An 18735-nucleotide genomic window follows, 5' to 3' on the forward strand; every position below is an offset into this window, starting at 1 on the left:
CTCCTCCCCTGATTCAAACAGGTTCTACCCACAGAGATGGCAGGGAGAAAAGCTTGAAGCTGGCAGAGAGGGGAAAGACACACGGCTGCCTCCTCATATTTGAGATCCACCTGTTTGTTTGTTTGTTTAATCACCCTTTTCTACTCTTTGTGACAGAATCAGAGCCACTTCCTATCTGTATCAGAGGAAATGTGCTGCGTAAGTGTGCTCATAATTAGACCCAGGAAATTCACTCTTTAATAATCAGCCTGTTTCTCCCTCCAGCTCACTAAGCCTCCCCCTCCTCCCTCCCGTTCTATTTTCATCCTATCCCCTCCCATGTGGGGACTCCTTAAAGGGGCCAGCTGATTTGTCCTTTCCCTTCCTTCCCAAATGGCACTTCCTGCCCAGCGTGGGCCTTTTCCTCCCCATGACTCAGAGTGAGGCTGAGAGCAAGGCTCTAAGGCAGTGGTTCTCAACCTTCCTAATGCTGTGACCCTTTAATACAGTTCCTCATGTTGTGGTGACCCCCAATTTCATTGTTACACATTGAACATAATTGAAGCATAGTGCTTAATCACAAAAACAATACGTAAATATATATGTGTTTTCCGATGGTCTTAGGTGACCCCTGTGAAAGGGTCGTTCGACCCCCAAAGGGCTCGCGACCCACAGGTAGAGAACGGCTGCAGAGGAGCAGATTAGGAGGAAGGGCGCTATTTCGGGAGCTTGGAGAGTGGAAACGCCCAGACTCTGGCTCAGCAGATCCCAGCTCAGATCCTCTGCCGGGGCCGGAGGAGAGACCATCTCCACAAAGCCAAAAATGATGAGTGTTCCTTCCACCCTGGCTGTCCTCTCAAGAGGGTGCAGAGAGGATTAAAAGTGTCCTAACGATGCTGCTGTCAGGTCATCGTGAGCAGGCCTATGGCTCCAGCACCTACCTGTCAGGCCAGCAGAGCAGGACGGGGCTCCAGGGTCTGAAGGAAGCAGGAAGGAAGAAGCACTTAAGGACCGAGGACCCCAGAGAGTGGAGAGAAATAAAAAAGCAGATTACTTTTGCTATTCTTATACTTTTTTAATTATTAGTATTCCCATTATAAAAGTAAACCATGATCACTGGAGAAATTTTCAAAACTCTGGCACTCAGAAAGAAAATGAAAATCTCCCTTATTATTTGCTTGTGGTTTTCTTTGTGTATTTGTATCAATCTTAATCTACAAAGTCAAGTGGGTACGAAATGCAACATTCGTTTTCCCTTAGTGGGCCTCTGTGAGGAGCCCTGCACTTACCCCACTTCAACCCCCACCCCTACCCCCACCCCACCCCACCCCCCAGCTATTCCACTGAAATGATTGAAGTCTCAGCTCTGGGTCCCCATAACTAGTCTCCTGGCACTGCTGCCTGGGGGCTGCAGGTGGGTGGTGGACATCCCTCTGTGCAGGCATCCACCAAGCCTACAGGTCAGTCCTGCAAGTCCCTGCCACGTGGACCCTCATTTCCCATCCGAAAGATGCCTCCTTGCCATTTTCATGCCCTTCTGGAAGCACTGGCCCAGGAGTCTATCTTCTGTCCCAAAATACTTTGGAGCCGGAGGAAGCCAGCTGTGCCCCTGGGCACTTCCAAGCACACTCAGCTGAGCTTGTAGGAATTATTCCACCACCTTCCCCAGTGGGGCTGGGGAAGCCACCCATACTCTGAGGGCTCCTGCCTCCCTATGGCTCTATCCAAGAAAGGTATTTATTATCTCCCTCTGCACCCTCATCCCCAAAACTATCCGGTTTCTGTCATCCTTCCCCAGGCAGAGAGAGCCCCCCTCAGCGACCCGCCAAATCTAAGGTCACCTTGTCTCCCACCAACATTCCTCTCCTCTCCTACCCCACACTGCCCTGAGATCAGGGAGGTCTCCTGTCGCGTCAGAGGTGGGAAATGTGCCCCTCCCCAGGGCTGCCACATCAGATGGGGCAGTGTGTGCACTGCACAAATGTGCCCTGCTGAGGGGCGAGGGTGCAACAGGAGAAAGCCACCTTTTCATAATGCACCCCAAAGTGCCATGTATGCTAGCCACAGCCAACCTAACTCATATCTGTTCCAAGCCTTATACCCAGGCCTAGACTTTTAAAACTAAACAAAAAAAACCACAAAACAAAACAAACAAATAAAAAAACCTACAATCATTTGACTCCTTTGTTAAGTTGTGGTTCCTTCCCGAAGGCGGTTAATGTTGGGTAGTCTGACTGTCACCTGCCTGCAGGGAAGGGTCACAGGTGTTAGGAAATGCAGGGGGTCATCTTGGTCAACACTGGGTTACTCACACCCATGCACATGCATGCACGTGCACACATATACATGGACACTCCCAGCTCCAAATCTTTGGAGTTGGGGCCAGACCTGAATTTACAAAGCTCCCTGCGTGATTTGGAAGGAGTTGGGAGAGGAGGATGAGGGGGATTGAGACCGTGTTCCTGGAGAAGCTGTCCCATAGCCTGCAGCAGCCTTTGGAGAGCGGCGCCAACGCTGCCCTTCTTGCCTGAGTGGGGGATCCAGGTCCAGGCCGTGCTAGATGGTGGGCTGTAAATCTCCGCATGCCCTTTACACCTCCAGGCATCTGTTTTCCCTATTTGGTTCCAGTTGAGATGTTGAGAAAATCCACTCGGTGCCATTTCTGGGAGAGTGTCATCTTAAAGGCCTTCTCAAGGAGGGGTCTGAAGATTCTGAATCACCCACCCACTTCTCCAGTCCACAGAGAGCCCACAGGCAGCGTCCATGGGGAGGGGTGGGTGATGCTCCTTCCCCAGCAGTTCTGGGGTGCAAGACACGTGTGTCTCTCCAGAGGAAACTTCCAGGGTGGAGATACCCTAATCTCAGACCTGGGAGCCGAGCCCCGGGTCGGGGCTGGGGGGGGGGGGGGGAGTGGGCGGGGAGGAACAGGTGGGGATTTCTATTGCCTCAGCACAAAATGGCAATGCTAACGTAGTTTCCAATTTAGATTTTAAAATACCACTGAAAGGACAGCTTCAGTTCTCTCACTGAAAACTTTTTTTTAAATCATCACATTTCTTCAAGAATCAGACCCTGGGCATATGTGTCCCTGCCCCCCTGTCAAGAAGTGACGGAGCAAAAGGGATGTTCACTCAGAATTTTTCATGACCAATGTGCTGCTTCTTTGGTTAAGGGTCCCTCCTCTGCCCCTCCTCCACATGTAGAGTCCCCTCTGCCCCAGGACTCTGGACAGCGCATCATGACGCCCACCTCCACCCCCAAAGATGATGCTGCCTAAAGGACCAGGAAAGACAGGAGAGCTGTCCCCTAGACACTAGCCATGGGGAGGTTTGGAGATGGGTGATTGGCAGTAGGGTGGGACTTATCCAAAATTAAGATTATTGGGATCCCTAAGAGTTTTATGGGAGAGAAACCAAGGTGGGTTTTTTTTGTTGTTTGTTTTGTTGTGTTTAAACTTTGGAAGAAAAAATAATACTATTTTGTGGATTAGGAATAATCTTTTATGCTCCCAATTTTTGTAAACATGGAAATCCATTCCTATATTATAAGTATAGGTGGTGGTGGTAGGACGGGGGGTGTATTGTCAGAAGGATGACCCTCTGATTCAACCTTCCTGTTGATATAGAAAGTGACTTCAAGATTTGTGCCCATGAAAACAGGGTCTGCAGGAGGCCCAGACCAGCGGCCAGGGGCCCCATCAAGAAAGTAGAGAATTCTCTAGAGGACCTAGTTTGCAGGCTTGACCTAGTCATTGAGGTGGAGTAGGTAGGAAGGGGGTGCCTGTCCATGCAGGCCCAGGACTAATCCCCTGAGATTCTGGGAAGTCAGGCCTCTAACTGCCCATCCAGGAGCCCAGCTCAGAGCAGAGTATGGAGGCAGAGCTCAAGCCTGCACCTGCTGCAGCTCCCCATCCTGGGCCAGCTCCCCACAGGCTGTCCAGAGCTCACTCCAGAGGCAGCCAGGAGAACGGTGTACTGATGACAGGAGTGGTGACACCCCTTTCAGTAGGTTCCCAATCCCAGAGCTTCTTGGAGATCTTTCCAGCTGGTGCTGCCCCTGGCCATGGGTGGGGTGACAGGTAGCCTGGACCATCATCTAGTCCTCTCTTCCGAGACTCTCAGCCCCAGCCCCAGGCAGCCCTATGAACCACATAACTGACTCTCTCCATTCCTACCCTCTGATCCTGTAAGTCACTGCAGGCCCAGGGGGTCAGGGGAAAGAGACGGAGGCATTGTTTTTAGGAGGGAAGCCCTATTGTGAGCGCTCTCCTTACTGGACCACCTCTTCTTCACACCCATCCTTTCTCCAGTTATCCCACTCCAAAAAGCAGACTCCAACCCCCACAAGAGCCCTGGCTGACCATTCTCCGAGCCTACTACTGTCCATTACCACTTGAAAAATCCCTTCATTTCAGAGTCTGGGCTTGGCCTGCTGGCTGTTGAGTTCTAACATGGTGATTCTAAAATGCAACCTTAACTTGTCAACCACTACGGGTGCCAAAGCCATGTGTAAAAACAAAGTCAGCCCTGGCCAGTATGGCTCAGTTGTATGGGCGTCATTCCATGCACTGAAAGGTTGCCAGTTCAACACCCAGGGCACATTCTCAGTTTGTGGGTTCAATCCCTGGTTTGGGGCATTCAAGAGGCAGCCGATAAATATTTAATTCTAACATCAATGTTTCTCTCTCTCTCTCTCTCTCTCTCTCTCTCTCTTTCTCTCTCTCTCTCTCCCCTCCTCTCTCTCAAAAAATCAGTTTAAAAAAAATTTAAAAAAGAACAAAAGCAAGAAAAAACATTGCCAGGGGTAATGGTTTGAAAGAAAGGCCTGGAAGCCAGGACATCCTCAGCATTCACAGAAGAGTGGGAGCCATCCCACAACAGTCTAATAGGCAACCTCCTGCAGCACACAGGGGAAACCAGCCAGCAGCAACAAGCTCCAGCACTCAGACAGCAACATCTCACCCTTGACCTTCACCCCAGCCTCTTGGCGACGCTGAGTGGTTTAATAATAAATCCCCTGGTGTGCAAAAGAAACAGAAATAGCTTCGCCAGGCGCCGCAGACCAGCGCAGCACAGTTTATGAAATCGTGGGGCTCTAATGCTCCCAGTCTCCCAAGTTTCCATTAAACAGATGCCAAATGGCCCTACGGTGGCAGGAAAGGCACCCTTGCCTTGCCTCTCTCCGTCTCTCCCCAGATAGGCTGGCGGGGAAAGGAGGGTGTGTCACTCAGTGGCCATGTAATGGAAAAGAGGTTGCCCTGGGGTCCCAGCCCCGTGACCTCTGCTTGTCAACGCCAACCTCTGAGCCCCTTTATAATCTTTTTCGAGACTTAAATGTGTGGGTACACAAAGCTCCCTTAATGGAAGGTCGCTCTGGCTTGTGTAAAAAGCTGTGTAAACTTCATCTCTGCATTTACTTAGCTCCAAGCCTTGTTTAATTTCCTGCCCGGGGATATTCGGAGAACATGACTACCCTCTAGGGCCTCTGAAATCTTTCAGAAAAAAAACAGTGCCCTCCCCACTTTGGAACCAAAAGACCCCCCACAGAAAGGCAAGATACCTCCTCCAACTTGACCAAAAGGGGAGGCAGTTTAACCAAGTGCCCTCTGCTGAGTTTCCCATTATTAAGAGGAGGGACAAGCACGGCTACAGAACCCGAGGCTCTCTTGCACCATGGCCTGGCTGTGTGACCTTGGCAAGTGCCACCATTTCTCAAGGTTCCAGCTTCCTCGTTGGGAAAATGGGGCAGATAACAGTGCCCATCTCACAGGTTGCTGTGAGGAAAAAGATCGTGCAGAGGCCCAAGCTAACGCTCAGCCTGTGGGAAGAGGTCCACGAATGGCAGCTGCTGGAACAGCTCTGCCATTGGAGGCAGCCATGGCAGCGGCTGAGTGCGTGGACTCTGGAGCCTGGCTGTCTAGGTTCAAGTCCCAGCTCCACCCATGCACAGGCTGCAAGACCTTGCATGTGTTACTTCTGCAAAATTCAATATGATGATGAAAAGCAGCAGCTTTGGGGGAAAAATGAGCAGCGCACGTGACTCCAGGTTCACAGATTTCCCCTCCTAAACCCCAACACGAGCAATGGAGTTGCAGGAACCCCTCTCACCATCCACACCAAATCCTTCACAGACTCTCCCTGCTCCATACCCATTTCCTGAATGCTCACAGCAAGTTTCCAGAACAAGACCAGAAATCACCTACCACAAACCCCCATTTTATAGCCCGAGATTCCACTGAGGACCTCCCTACTGAGCTGCCCAGGCTTCCTGCTACCACCTAGTGTCATACTTGACCTCATAGGTGGCCTGCAGAGGAAGTGGAGACAGAGGAAGTGTTACTCCCCATGCAGATACAAGGAGGAAATTCTAGGCCAGACTCCAACCAAGCCCTGCCGTTAAGCCTCACCAGGATCCAGGGAGTTACTGACAGCCCAGGTTCCACCTGGATAAACTCCCCTCCATCCAACCCCCAGGCTGACCCTCCCAGTGGCTGACAGTGTTGGTCAGGAGGCCTGTTTTGGTTTCACATCATATTGCCTGGGGTCCTCCTGGCTAAGCAAAATGCTGTCCAAAATAGGTCAGGCCTTCAGAGAAAGGCACACGTCCGAGTGGCCCACATCCATGACTGCTGCGTCGCCGCTCCGTGGCAGCTGTCCTGTCCTCTTGGAGTCAGCGCTCCCATCTGGAAAAGGGAGGGTTGACCTAAGCAGCAACCAGGCACAGGGACTCAGGGTCTGATGCCCCTGGAACATACTGGCTCCCCACAACCAAGGAGTGCAGAGGGGCAGTGCTGAGTCCTGCCAGGTCCTGCAGCCCACGCCATCCACACACACAGCCCCCTCCCAGTCTAGGGAGGCCCTCAGACGCCCGTCCATGGGATTAAGAGGAAAACACTGCAGAGAGCCTCTGGAGCACATCTGCACCTCACTCAGCCAGCAGTCAGACACTCTGCAGGGGCAGGACTTGGAACACAATTTCAATGTCAGACAAAGAGCTCACAGCGGTGTTTGTCCTGGGCTGAGCTGAGATTTGTGGGAATGAGCTGTGGTCAAAACTGGCCTTGCACAGCTTAGTTGTTCACGTCACCCAGGTGGCTGAGTGTAAGGTGCAGAGAGGGAGAGGGGGATAGCTAACTCTTCTTCAGCCAGTGCTCACCAAGCACTCCCCATGCACTGCACCTCCTGACAGGGGAAGGAAGATAGCTGTGAATTTGGCTGACCTTGTAGGGCTCTCAGACAAGTGACCAGGCAACAAACTGGGACTAGGCTGGGGTGAGGTGCCTAGGGTGCCACGTGGAAGGAGGCACACTCATTCTTGACTGCACCTGCAGGACCTTTTCCAGTTTAATGCCCTGGGCTTCTCACCTGCCTCTCCTTAATTCTGCCCCTGTGAGACAGTGACAGTCCAGGGTGGTCTTTCTTTCTTTCTTCCTTTCTTTCTTGAATTAGAGAGAAAGAGGAAAGGAGGGAGGAACCATGAGAGGGAAGGAAGAAAAGAAGGAGGAATGAAGGGAGGGAGGGAAGGAAGGAGGGAGGAAGGAAAAAACACTGATCTGTTTTTCCATTTATTTATGCTTTCACTGGTTGATTCTTTTTAAAAAAATATAATTTATTTATTTTTTACAGAGAGGAAGGGAGAAGGATAGAGAGTTAGAAACATCAATGAGAGAGAAACATCGATCAGCTGCCGCCTGCACACCCCCTACTGGAGATGTGCCCGCAACCAAGGTACATGCCCTTCACTGGAATCAAACCTGGGACCCTTCAGTCTGCAGGCTGACGCTCTATCCACTGAGCCAAACCAGGTAGGGCTCACTGATTGATTCTTGTATGTGCCCTGACCAGGAATCAAACCCACAAAACTTGGCAAGAAGCTATGCTATAACCAACTGAGCTACCCAGCCAGGGCCTGTTGGTGTTTCTTGAGAAGTGCAGGGGTGGTGGTGGCCAGGGCACTGGTTCCCATTCTAGTCTGGGAGGATTGGAAGGTTTCTCAGAGGAAGTGAGGAATTTAGATTCCTGGAAAAAGAGACTGCCCTCCTTGCTTCCTCCCTTAGTCCTGCTGACTGCTCACCTCTGTCCTGGCCACCAAGCCTAAGCCAGGGCTGCCGAGAGCAGGTGGGCCATTGCCAGCATCACACCTTCTCTTGTCCCTTTTTCGGAACTGGCCAGCCCAGGGAGCTGAGTGAATGAAATCCTGGTGTGAGGAGCACATGTACCCTCAAGACACAGCAGAGAGTTGCCTGGGCCCACCAAAGCTGTCCCATCTTGCCTGGGAGTGTCCCTGGCTTCCCCTGGAGGCTGTGTGCCCTGCCGGAGAGAACCAGCAGCCAGAGGGGCTCTGCAAACCAGGCTTGGCTGGCAGGGAGAATGGCAAGGAGGATAAGGAAAGCAGGTGCCCATGCCTGGCTGAACCTTGTCTCCCATTCAGCTTGCTGTCCACAACTGTCTGCTTTGTGTGCCTCTGTTGATAGATCTGTACCCGTTTCTTTATCTGTCAGTCTTTCAGTGACCCGGTGTGTCCCTCAGTGAGTGTTGTGAGGTTGGGCAGGAGCAGTCACAGCCCTGTCCCATCTCACCCTCATTGGTTCTCAGCGGCTCCCAGGGGACAGCCTCTGTCAGTCCCGCCTCCACCCAACCTGAGCTTGCTCAGAGCCGCCTCAGCGCTCAGTCTGCTCAAGACCAGAGCGCAGCAGCCCAGGCAAGTGGGACAGGTTCACCGCACACTCGGCGTCCGGACAGGGACCGGAGGCTGCAAGGGCGGGAGGCGGCAGCGCCGGACAACTCCCAGCTTCGCCCTCGGTGCATCCCGACGGCACCCAGCAGGGACCCGCGCTGCAGCCGCTGCAGCCCACAGGCGCCCCGGAGCGCGAGCGCGGAGCTCACCGGAGCTGGGGGTTCGAGCCCTGAGGGTGATTTGGCACCGCGAGTGGTGACGGCGAGACACAGGGAAAGCCCAAGGGGCGCGGGCACGGAGCTGTCCAGCTGACACCCCGGGGGTCCTCCACCTCACCGGGAGGAAAGCTGAGCTCGGAGGCACCGGAGTGGCCGCGGCCCGGGCGCCCCGACTCCCGGTCAGTCGCGCGCAGCGGGGCGGGGCGGGGGGGCAGGACGCGCCATGGAGGCGCGGGGCAGCGCCAGTCCTCGCGAGGCGCAGTGAGCGAGTTGGCCAGGGACCCGCGGGCCATGTACGGGGACGTGTTTAACGCCACCGGCGGCCTCGAGGCGGAGGTGGGTGGCGCGCTGGCTTTGGCGGCCACGGTCAAGGCGGAGGGCGCTCTGCCGCTGGAGCTGGCCACCGCGCGCGGCGTGCGGGACGGCGCGGCCGCGAAGCCCGACCTGCCCACCTACCTGCTCCTCTTCTTCCTGCTGCTGCTCTCCGTGGCGCTTGTCGTCCTCTTCATCGGCTGCCAGCTGCGCCACTCGGCCTTCCCCGCGCTGCTCCACGACCGCTCGCTGCGCGACGCCCGCGCGCCCTGGAAGACTCGGCCGGTGTAAGGGCTCAGCAAGCCGGGCCGGCGGCCTCCGGGTTCGCGTCTCGCTACCAGCAGTCGGTGTGAGCCGAGCAGGGCGGACCTGACCTCAGGGGTTCGATGGACCTGACCTTTGCGGGTCGCCAGACCCAAGACCCTTCCCGACCTCGAGCGGCAACCTGGGCGTAAAGGAAGTCGGGCTGCCTAGGTTGCCGCCCTAGTAGCCCTGGGGTACCGAGGTTCTGACCCCCTGGCAGAGCCTTTCTTCCCAGGGACAGCGGGTCCAGCTGGGACATTCCTGAGAGAAGGCGCACCGCCGGCTGACTTCCTCACTTTGCGCACGGAAGGGGCAGGCACAGAGCGCAGGCCACTAGGACCTGAGTGTGAACTCAGCTTGACTTTGTGAAATGATGGCCCTCGGGGACCGTGTGCCCCAGGAGACGCGGAGTTTCCCTGGGTCCCGCCTAGGGGCCGGAGGACCCAGCTTTTCCTGCGGGCACGGATGGAGGGGAAGCCGGTCTAGAGGCACAGGGTCCCGCCGGCAGCAATCTGTAGTGGGAATCCACGTCCCACATCTCCAGGGGCCGCATTTCTACAATAAAACCTCACCGAATTAGACCCAGTGCTGAGAACGCTCTGGTCTGTCTTTGCGCCACTTTGGAAAGCGGGATGGGGGCTGGGCACTCTTATGAGCATCCTGAGAGCCAAGTGCTGCCGCCTCCTGCCTTGCTGTGGTGTGGCCCAGGTCAGTTTCAATGCAGCTTTCCCCCTGGGTCGGTCAGTTACTTGCTCTGGGAAGTGTTTTTAGAACAGGACTCAAAGAGGAATTGCTGCCTCTTCTGCTGGGGGAAAAAACAATTGCCCTGAAAGGGGGCTCCGTGGCAACTTTTCCTTCCCTGTCCTCTCCTTTCCTCCCTGGGCCTGAACCCTTCTAAGAGCTATTTCTGGATCAGAATCAGGTGGTGAAGGAAGGGCCTAAGGGTCAGGTGATGGGGACAGCGAGGCAGGATTTCTTCCCAAATGAGGCAGGAGGCCAGCTCTAGGGAGCACAGCAGAAAGCAACAGATGAGTAAACCCTGCCAGGAGACAATCTCAAAGAGCCTGAGAGGGAAAAGTTGTGATAACCTTGACTTTTCAAAGTGAGCCTAATTCTAGGGAGTTTCTGGGCATTTGAAATCGTTTCAGGAGTCTCCTGGCTCTGGGGCACTAGAGCTGAATGTTTGACTGAAAACTGATTTGGTAGATTATCTAATCCAGTGTCCTAAACCATCTGGGGTCACTTGTGTGTTGAGAACCTGAAGAATGCTGAGGATACTTGACTCTGGCAGAATGCACACAGGCACACAATTCTACACACCTTTGTACAACCCTTTGGAAAGGGTTGTCAGAAACCTATCTAAGGACCCAGGCTAAGTCTGGGAAATGTGTGCTAGGGCTGGAGTCTCAGGCCAGAGCTCCTCACCACTTCCCACTTGTGTCTAAGAGTCCCTCCTGTCAACAGATATGAGCAGAAGACATTTCACCTTGGGCTTAATTATTTGTTTTGGAGAGCTAACACCAGCCAAGTCCTAATGGTGCTAATCCTGTGATAACTCACAGAACATTTTAGTTTAGTCTTTGGAAATGACACCAGATCTCTCCAGGCTATACAGCAAGGTTAACTCAGCGAATCTGTGTGAACCTTGGAATAAACGTAAGGAGTTATGAGGAACCCTGGCTGGCATAATGAAGTCACACAATGCTGCTATGGGGGATTGATCTGGGGGCTGGGTCGGGGGTTAGGATATTAATGTAGAGGCAGAGTGTTTCTCTTCCACATCTCCCCATGGACAGACCTGAAGGCAGTGTGCAGAGTGGCCAGAAGCACACGTTCTGGAGTCCCACTGTCCGGCTTTAAACTCCAGCTCCATTGCTCACTGGCAGTGTGACCCTGCACAACTTAATCTATTTCGCCAGTGTGGCTCAGTTGGTTGGGCATCCTCCCATGCAAGGAGAGGTTGGTGATTGATTCCCGGTCAGGGCACATGCCTGGGCTGTGGGCTCGATCCCCAGTAGGGGGCGTGCAGGAGGCAGTAATCAATGTTTCTGTCTTTTCCCTTCCTTGCTCTCTAAAAATTAATAAATCAATAAACGATTCTTTAAGACAGAGAGAGAGAGAGAGAGAGAGAGAGAGAGAGAGAGAGAGAGAGAGAGAAGCTGGCCCACAAACAAAATGTGGTCTTCCTGGGGACTACAAACAAAAGTGCCCACAAACAAATGCAAGGGTTGATTCTTGCAGGGGAGAATATGAGTGAATGATTAGCTTAGAAGTCACCCAGAGTTCCTGGGCCAGAATCAGCTAAAGTCAGAGTGATCCAGGAGGCTGTTGGGATCCCTTCATAAAATACAAGGCACACAGAGGTTAAAGCTAAAAAGTGCCAACATGGAGACAACTTAGAAAGCATCCCTCTGAGGTCTCTAAAGGGTTACAATGGCCTCAGCCACTGAAACCAAAGGCTTCAGTACTTCAAATGAACAGACCTTTCTGGAAGAAACTCCTAGGTAACTGGGCCTGCAGAGACGGAATATAGAAACCAAGGGGGGGTCAGTGAGAGGAACTAGTCTAAGGTTCTACTTTTTGTCAGCACTGTGACCCTGGACAATTTCACTCGCTTTTCTAGGCAAGTATTAGACCAGTTGAGCAGTAATGGTTCCTTTCTCACGTTGGACCTAGTCCCAGATTTTCCCTGGAAAGCCGGGATGTGGCTGCATTCATCTGCCCTCTACTGATATGCAGGTAAGTGGACTACAATATGGTAATTGGACATTTAGATGGACATCAGGTTTATACACACATCCTCCTGCTCTCTGCTCTTCTGCAGTCCCATGATGCCTTGGAACCACCTTTGGAGAGCTGGGCATGACAGGCTAAAAATAGGGCCCATGACATAGGTGTTTGGACTGGGAGCAGACAAGAAGGATGAGAATATACTTTTGATGGGAGGTGAGGGGTGGGGATGGAAATTAGGAAAGTGCTGCAGATGCTAGGTAACAAGGAGAAGCAGCATATTGTAGTGTCCGAGTCTCAGTCCTAGAGCGAGGTAACCTGACCTGGGTCATCCACTCTATGCCTTGATGATGTTTCTGGATGTCTGAGAGCCTCAGTTTGCTCATCTTCAAAATGGAGATAAGAGCATCTGCCTCATAGGATTCCCAACATTGCATGAGACATTATAGGTAGTGTTTAGCTCATGTTTGATATGTACTAAATCAGCAGTTCTCAACCTGTGGGTTGCGACCCCTTTGGGGGTCGAACGACCCTTTCACAGGGGTCGCCTAAGACCATCGGAAAACACATATATAATTACATATTGTTTTTGTGATTAATCACTATGCTTTAATTATGTTCAATTTGTAACAATGAAAATACATCCTGCATATCAGATATTTACATTACGATTCATAACAGTAGCAAAATTACAGTTATGAAGTAGCAACGAAAATAATTTTATGGTTGGGGGTCACCACAACATGAGGAACTGTATTAAAGGGTCGCGGCATTAGGAAGGTTGAGAACCACTCTACTAAATGCTCTGAATGTGAGCTATCATTCTTACTAAACAGGATAATCATTCCAGAAATGTTTGCAGTAACACAAACGCTAAATGCTTTCCCTCAGTGACTTGCAGTTCTTTTTAAAAGGCATGTACTATCTCAGAACAGTAAAGAGGTCTGCCATTTCCCAGTGTGTATGCCGAGCTGGAAGGCAGCTGTCCTAGGTCCTTTCTCCTGTGCTTTCCACTAAACTAACTCATCCACTCACTTGGCTTCAGCTGCTTTTCAAATAACTCTCTCCAGACCTTATCCCTGAGCCCATTCAACACCTCCATTTGGATATCTCATAAGGAACCTAAAACTCAACATGTCTAAAACTCACCTTTCCATATAAATTGGGTTTTCCGCCAGTCTTCTCCATCTCAACAAATGGCATCCCATTGCCCAAAGTAAAAAATACATGATGGTCATTCTTGACCCCAAACTGTTCTTCATCCTTCCCACATGCAATACATCACCTCCTAGACACCATTCTACTCCATCTCCAGCAGCACCAACCGAATTCAAAGCCCAGCATCCACTTTTGCCTCTCGCCAATCAACATACACATCTGATCCAGATATTTGCTCCAGCCCCTGTTTACATTCCACTGGCTTCTCCTGGATCTGAGGAATTAAAACAAAACTCTAATCTTGACCTACAAGACCCAGCATCATCTGACACCCAACAACCTCTCCAGCCTCATCTCCTCACACTCTTGTAGTCCAGGCTCTAGTGACTATGGCCTTTCAATCCCTCAGGACTTTCTGCCTAAGCTGTTTGGTCCTACATTTGGCCAATGCCTTATCCTTCCGGTCTCAACTTAAATATCTCTTCCTCAAAAAGGACTTGCCTGCCTGGCCAGCGTGGCTCAGTGGTTGATTGTCGACCAAGAGGTCATGGGTTTGATTCCCGGTCAGGGCACATGCCCGGGTTGTGGGCTCAATCCCCAGTGGGGCTTGTAGGAGGCAGCCTATCAATGATTCTCTCTCACCATTGATGTTTCTCTCTATCCTTTTCCTTTCTCCTCTGAAATTAAAATATATTTTTTTAAAAAAAGGACTTGCCTGAGTGCAGATCAGTTTTATTTATTTATAGCCCCCAATCAGCTCCCTTATCACAACTATTAAATAGCTATACACGTCATAGCCTAACTAATGTCTCTCTTTCCCTACTCACACGGAAGCTGATGTCTGGGACAGCATCCATCGTGTTTACTACTGCTTTCCCAATGCCTGTCGTTGTGATAAACACAAAAGAGGCAATGAAGTATTTGTTGAATGAAACATAGTAGAAAAACAGAGCTAGAGGTTAAGATAAATTTGTCCATGGGTTCTTCCTCTGAACTCTTCCCCTTTATTTTCTGCCTTAAACTTGTATAAGATGAAATATTGAGTTGAACTTTTCTTATTGATTCATAGTCCCCAGTGGCCAGTTTCCTGGAGGTGGTAATCCGAAAAGTTGTTAGTAGTTGATATTTCTTGTCTCCGTCTATGTAACACTCCATTATTATTGTATCTCCCACAGAGACTAAAAGAACATACAATTTAAATGTTTGTTCCTTTAGCTGTTTCTGCTTGAATTACCCCTTTTCCTGCAGGGATCCCGAGATCTTTACTGTACCATTCATACGCCTTCTGAATTGCCTTGACAAAGAATCAGCTAAATCACTACTTCACATACCGACTTCCTCACCTCTTCTTGGATTTAGATCAAAGATTTCCTTCTCAGCAAGCTTCCCTGGCTTTTTGATCTAAAACTTCATCTTCCTCCCACCCCAACCCCCTGAATATTTCAAATCTCCCTTTCCTGCTTTTCCACCTTAGAACTTACCACTACCTATGCTATATTTCACTTAGCTTGTTTTATGTCTCTGTAACCAGAATGAAGCTCCTTGAGGGAAAGAATTTTTGTTTTATTCCTTTTATCATCAGCCTGACATCTTATATGCCCTCAAATATTAGTTGAATGAATGAGCAACCAACCAAATACTGCTCAGGACCAGAAAAGATACAGACAGAAAAACAGAAGCAGAGTCTATTTTCAGTTTCCTTCTCCATTCTGCTTTTTCTCCACCCTCCAAAACTGAAGAGCCCTAACTAGATGGGGATTGAACACACTAAACTGTTAGTTTCACTTTCCATGAGGACAGGAGGTGACTCCCTGCTGCCCAGTGTAAAGCCTGACTTGCAGAGAACACTACAAGTGTTTGGAGAGAGGAAGTGAGTGAGCAAGTAAGTATTAATTAGGTTACATTCTAAACTGTTGTAACAAAGAACACTCCCCATCTCCAAGTTTCTTGTGCACATATAACCTTCCAGGAGTAGCACAGCTATCACCCTATCCCCTGGCTTCTACGCCCACTTCAAGGTGGTTATTCTAGTTCCTGCCATCATACCTGCATTCTGGCCATTGGGAAGGGAAAAGGAACAAGAACATTACTCTTTGGTGCCTTATGCCAAAACAGTGCTACACTTCTGCTCAAATCCTATTGGTCAGAAATTAGTTACAAGGCCACATCCAGCTAAAAGAGAGGCTGGGAAATGTGGAAATGTGGTAGGCAGCTGGACAGAGGTGTTCTGTAATTAACAAAGGGGAGAATGGGTGTTGGTAAACTTCCAGTAACTCATTAAACAGACAATAAAAAGAAAGCACCATTCTTTTCAGATGCTTATCTTTGCAGTCTTACTGCTAATACTACTTTGTGCTTACAACCATCATCACCTTCACTGCTGTATAAACACATTCTGTAAAATTCACAGAATTTTATGTCAAGAAAGGCAACCAAGGAATGTTTATTAATTAATCTTAACTAATGGTGGTATAGCCCACATCCTCCTGTGCTTCCCTCCCCGCCACAATCACACGTAGTCTTCAGCAAAGCTAATCTTCTACCCCGAAGTACAAACATAGGTCATTATTGTCTCTATGGGATCTAAACCAGGGCGCTGAAGTCAAACTACTGGGCTCTTAACACTGCCATCCCCTAAGTTATAAAATAAAAACTACACTTTTTTGGTTATTTTCTCATCCAATACATCAAAGAAAGTATATCCTTTCTCTAGGAAAATATTGTTACTTTGTTAGGTTCTCTAACCAATAATTCCAGGAACCTGATAACTTTGGAACAAAGATCCAAAAGTTCAGAGAATATGAGTGTTCTAGTTTCTCCTTTCTTCTCTTATGAGGCATGAAATAGAGATCTAATCAAGTGCTGAGCTAGAATCCATTCAACTAAGAATTCTCATTAGACAATTTAAAAGGTGAATTCTAGTACTCTCATTTCCAACAAATATTGGAGTGCTTACAAAATATGAAGAACTGTTCTGGCAGTGGGAACATAGGTCTGGTCTCATAGAGCTGAAATTCCCATGAGATATGACAATCTATAAAAAGAGTAAAGAAATATTATATATGTAACATGTTAGATGGTGGTACATGTTATGAGGAATGAAAAACTTTCCTTTTCTTCTTAATGCCCAGGGTCTTTTATTCCCTTTCTGAATGCCTTCCTAGATTAATCCCAATTGGTTTTGTTTTTATTTTTGTTTTGTTTTTTTTTTGGTCACTTCAGTCATCTCAGTAAAAGATCTGGATAGATAGGTTTGATGTTATACATTTTGGAAAGGTCTGCAATTGAACAAAATAAGAAATAGCGAAGATAGCAAATGCTCTCTGATATGGAATTCAAGAAACACTTTAGACCCAAACAAATTTCTCTGAGAACCCTTTCAAAACAGGAGCTATATCTCCACCCATAATTGGTTAAGCTTTTGTCAAAGAAAGGAAAGGGCCGATGTAGAGTGATTACCAGAACAGGTTAGAAGGGTACACACATAAAAGTGTAGTCGTTAGCTAGTTTGTGGTTTTCCGTACTGTTAAAATTCTCCACATTTATCTCATGTAAAAGTATTTTAAATGAAATAACAGGTGAGGTTTTTATTGGGTGGGAGATAGGTAGGAGAGTAAGGCAAGTTAGAAGGAAGCTTTCAAATTCATCCCCAACTTCAAGACTGCCTCAGGAAATGCCTCTCAGGAAGTACGCATATATCCACTTGATAGAATATGGGTTATGAAAGAATGTTTACCATCAATCCAAATGCGCCTTCCACCTCCCACCCAACATACTCTAAGATGGAAATGGTTAAGCAAGCTGCCAACAATTGCTTTTTATATTTTCCCTATAGCCTCATTCCCCTTGCCTCTAAAATACAACCACAAAAAGTGATTTAGATAAAAATACAGATTCTCCCTCACACAAGTCAGTTTATTAAAAATAGGCTTACAAACTCAGCAACAACCAAAACCACAGTAATATTTAAATATTCTTTGAATCATGTATACTACAGAACTCTTAAAAGTACTTTCTTATAAGTTTGCTAGCCTGCTGATACTTGTAAATACTTATACAATATAAACTGCATCAAAACTGCTGTAATATGGAAAAGCTTTGGCCATCAAGTCTCAGGTCTAAAACCGGAGCAATTGATCCCCTCATCACCGAACTGTTTGGATAAAGCAATTTGAAAACTAATTACTTTAAATCTGAGAGAAGCCCAACACCTCTCATTGTTCACTAAAACCTTCTGCCAGAACAAATTTTTTTTTATTTTTTTTAATTAAATCTTTATTGTTCAGATTATTACATTTGTTCCTCTTTCCCCCCCCCCCCATAACTCCCCTCCTCCCAGTTCCCGCCCCACCCTCCGCCCTCACTCCCCACTCACTGTCCTCATCCATAGGTGCACGATTTTTGTCCAGTCTCTTCCCGCATCTCCCACACCCCTTTCCCCCCCAAGAATAGTGAGTCCATTCCCTTTCTATGTCCCTGATTCTATTATAATCACCAGTTCATTCTGTTCATCAGATTATTCACTTGATTCTTAGATTCACTTGTTGATAGATGCATATTTGTTGTTCATAATTTGTATCTTTACCTTTTTCTTCCTCTTCCTCTTCTTAAAGGATACCTTTCAGCATTTCATATAATCCTGGTTTGGTGGTGATGAACTCCTTTAGCTTTTCCTTATCTGTGAAGCTCTTTATCTGACCTTCTATTCTGAATGATAGCTTTGCTGGATAAAGTAATCTTGGTTGTAGGTTCTTGGTGTTCATCACTTTGAATATTTCTTGCCACTCCCTTCTGGCCTGCAAAGTTTTTGTTGAGAAATCAGCTGACAGTCGTATGGGTATTCCCTTGTAGGTAACTGAGTTTCTTTCTCTTGCTGCTTTTAAGATTCTCTCTTTGTCTTTTGCTCTTGGCATTTTAATTATGATGTGTCTTGGTGTGGTCCTCTTTGGATTCCTTTTGTTTGGGGTTCTCCGTGCTTCTTGGACCTGTAAGTCCATTTCTTTCACCAGGTGGGGGAAGTTTTCTGTCATTATTTCTTCAAATAGGTTTTCAATATCTTGCTCTCTCTCATCTTCTGGCACCCCTATAATTCTGATGTTGGTACGCTTGAAGCTGTCCCAGAGGCTCCTTACACTATCCTCGCATTTTTGGATTCTTTTTTCATTTTGCTTTTCCGGTTGGGTGTTTTTTGCTTCCTCGCATTTCAAATCATTGACTTGATTCTTGCGCTCCTCTGGTCTGCTGTCGGGAGTCTGTATAATATTCGTTATTTCAGTCCGTGTATGCTTAATTTCTAGTTGGTTCCCCAATATAACATCGAGGGTCTCATTAGTTTTCTTGTAGATCTCATTAAGTTTAT

The 18735-nt window shown here is 48.7% G+C and overlaps 1 protein-coding gene across 1 annotated transcript; it reads left to right on the forward strand.

Moving 5' to 3' along the window:
* The first annotated feature begins 8662 nt into the window (after nucleotides 1–8662).
* On the forward strand, nucleotides 8663–10065 carry SMIM32 (small integral membrane protein 32). Its single transcript, XM_036314394.1, has one exon. It carries the CDS (start codon nucleotides 9165–9167, stop codon nucleotides 9474–9476), a length of 312 nt encoding a protein of 103 aa, XP_036170287.1. The 5' UTR covers nucleotides 8663–9164; the 3' UTR covers nucleotides 9477–10065.
* Nucleotides 10066–18735: the final 8670 nt, after the last annotated feature.

The sequence above is a fragment of the Myotis myotis genome, unplaced genomic scaffold, assembly GCF_014108235.1.
Source record: "Myotis myotis isolate mMyoMyo1 unplaced genomic scaffold, mMyoMyo1.p scaffold_m19_p_6, whole genome shotgun sequence".
Classification (NCBI taxonomy): Eukaryota; Metazoa; Chordata; class Mammalia; order Chiroptera; family Vespertilionidae; genus Myotis; species Myotis myotis.

What these genes read in the sequence shown, in the direction of transcription:
- SMIM32 (XM_036314394.1), top strand. Translation starts at nt 9,165, where the DNA reads ATGTACGGGGACGTGTTTAACGCCACCGGCGGCCTCGAGGCGGAGGTG.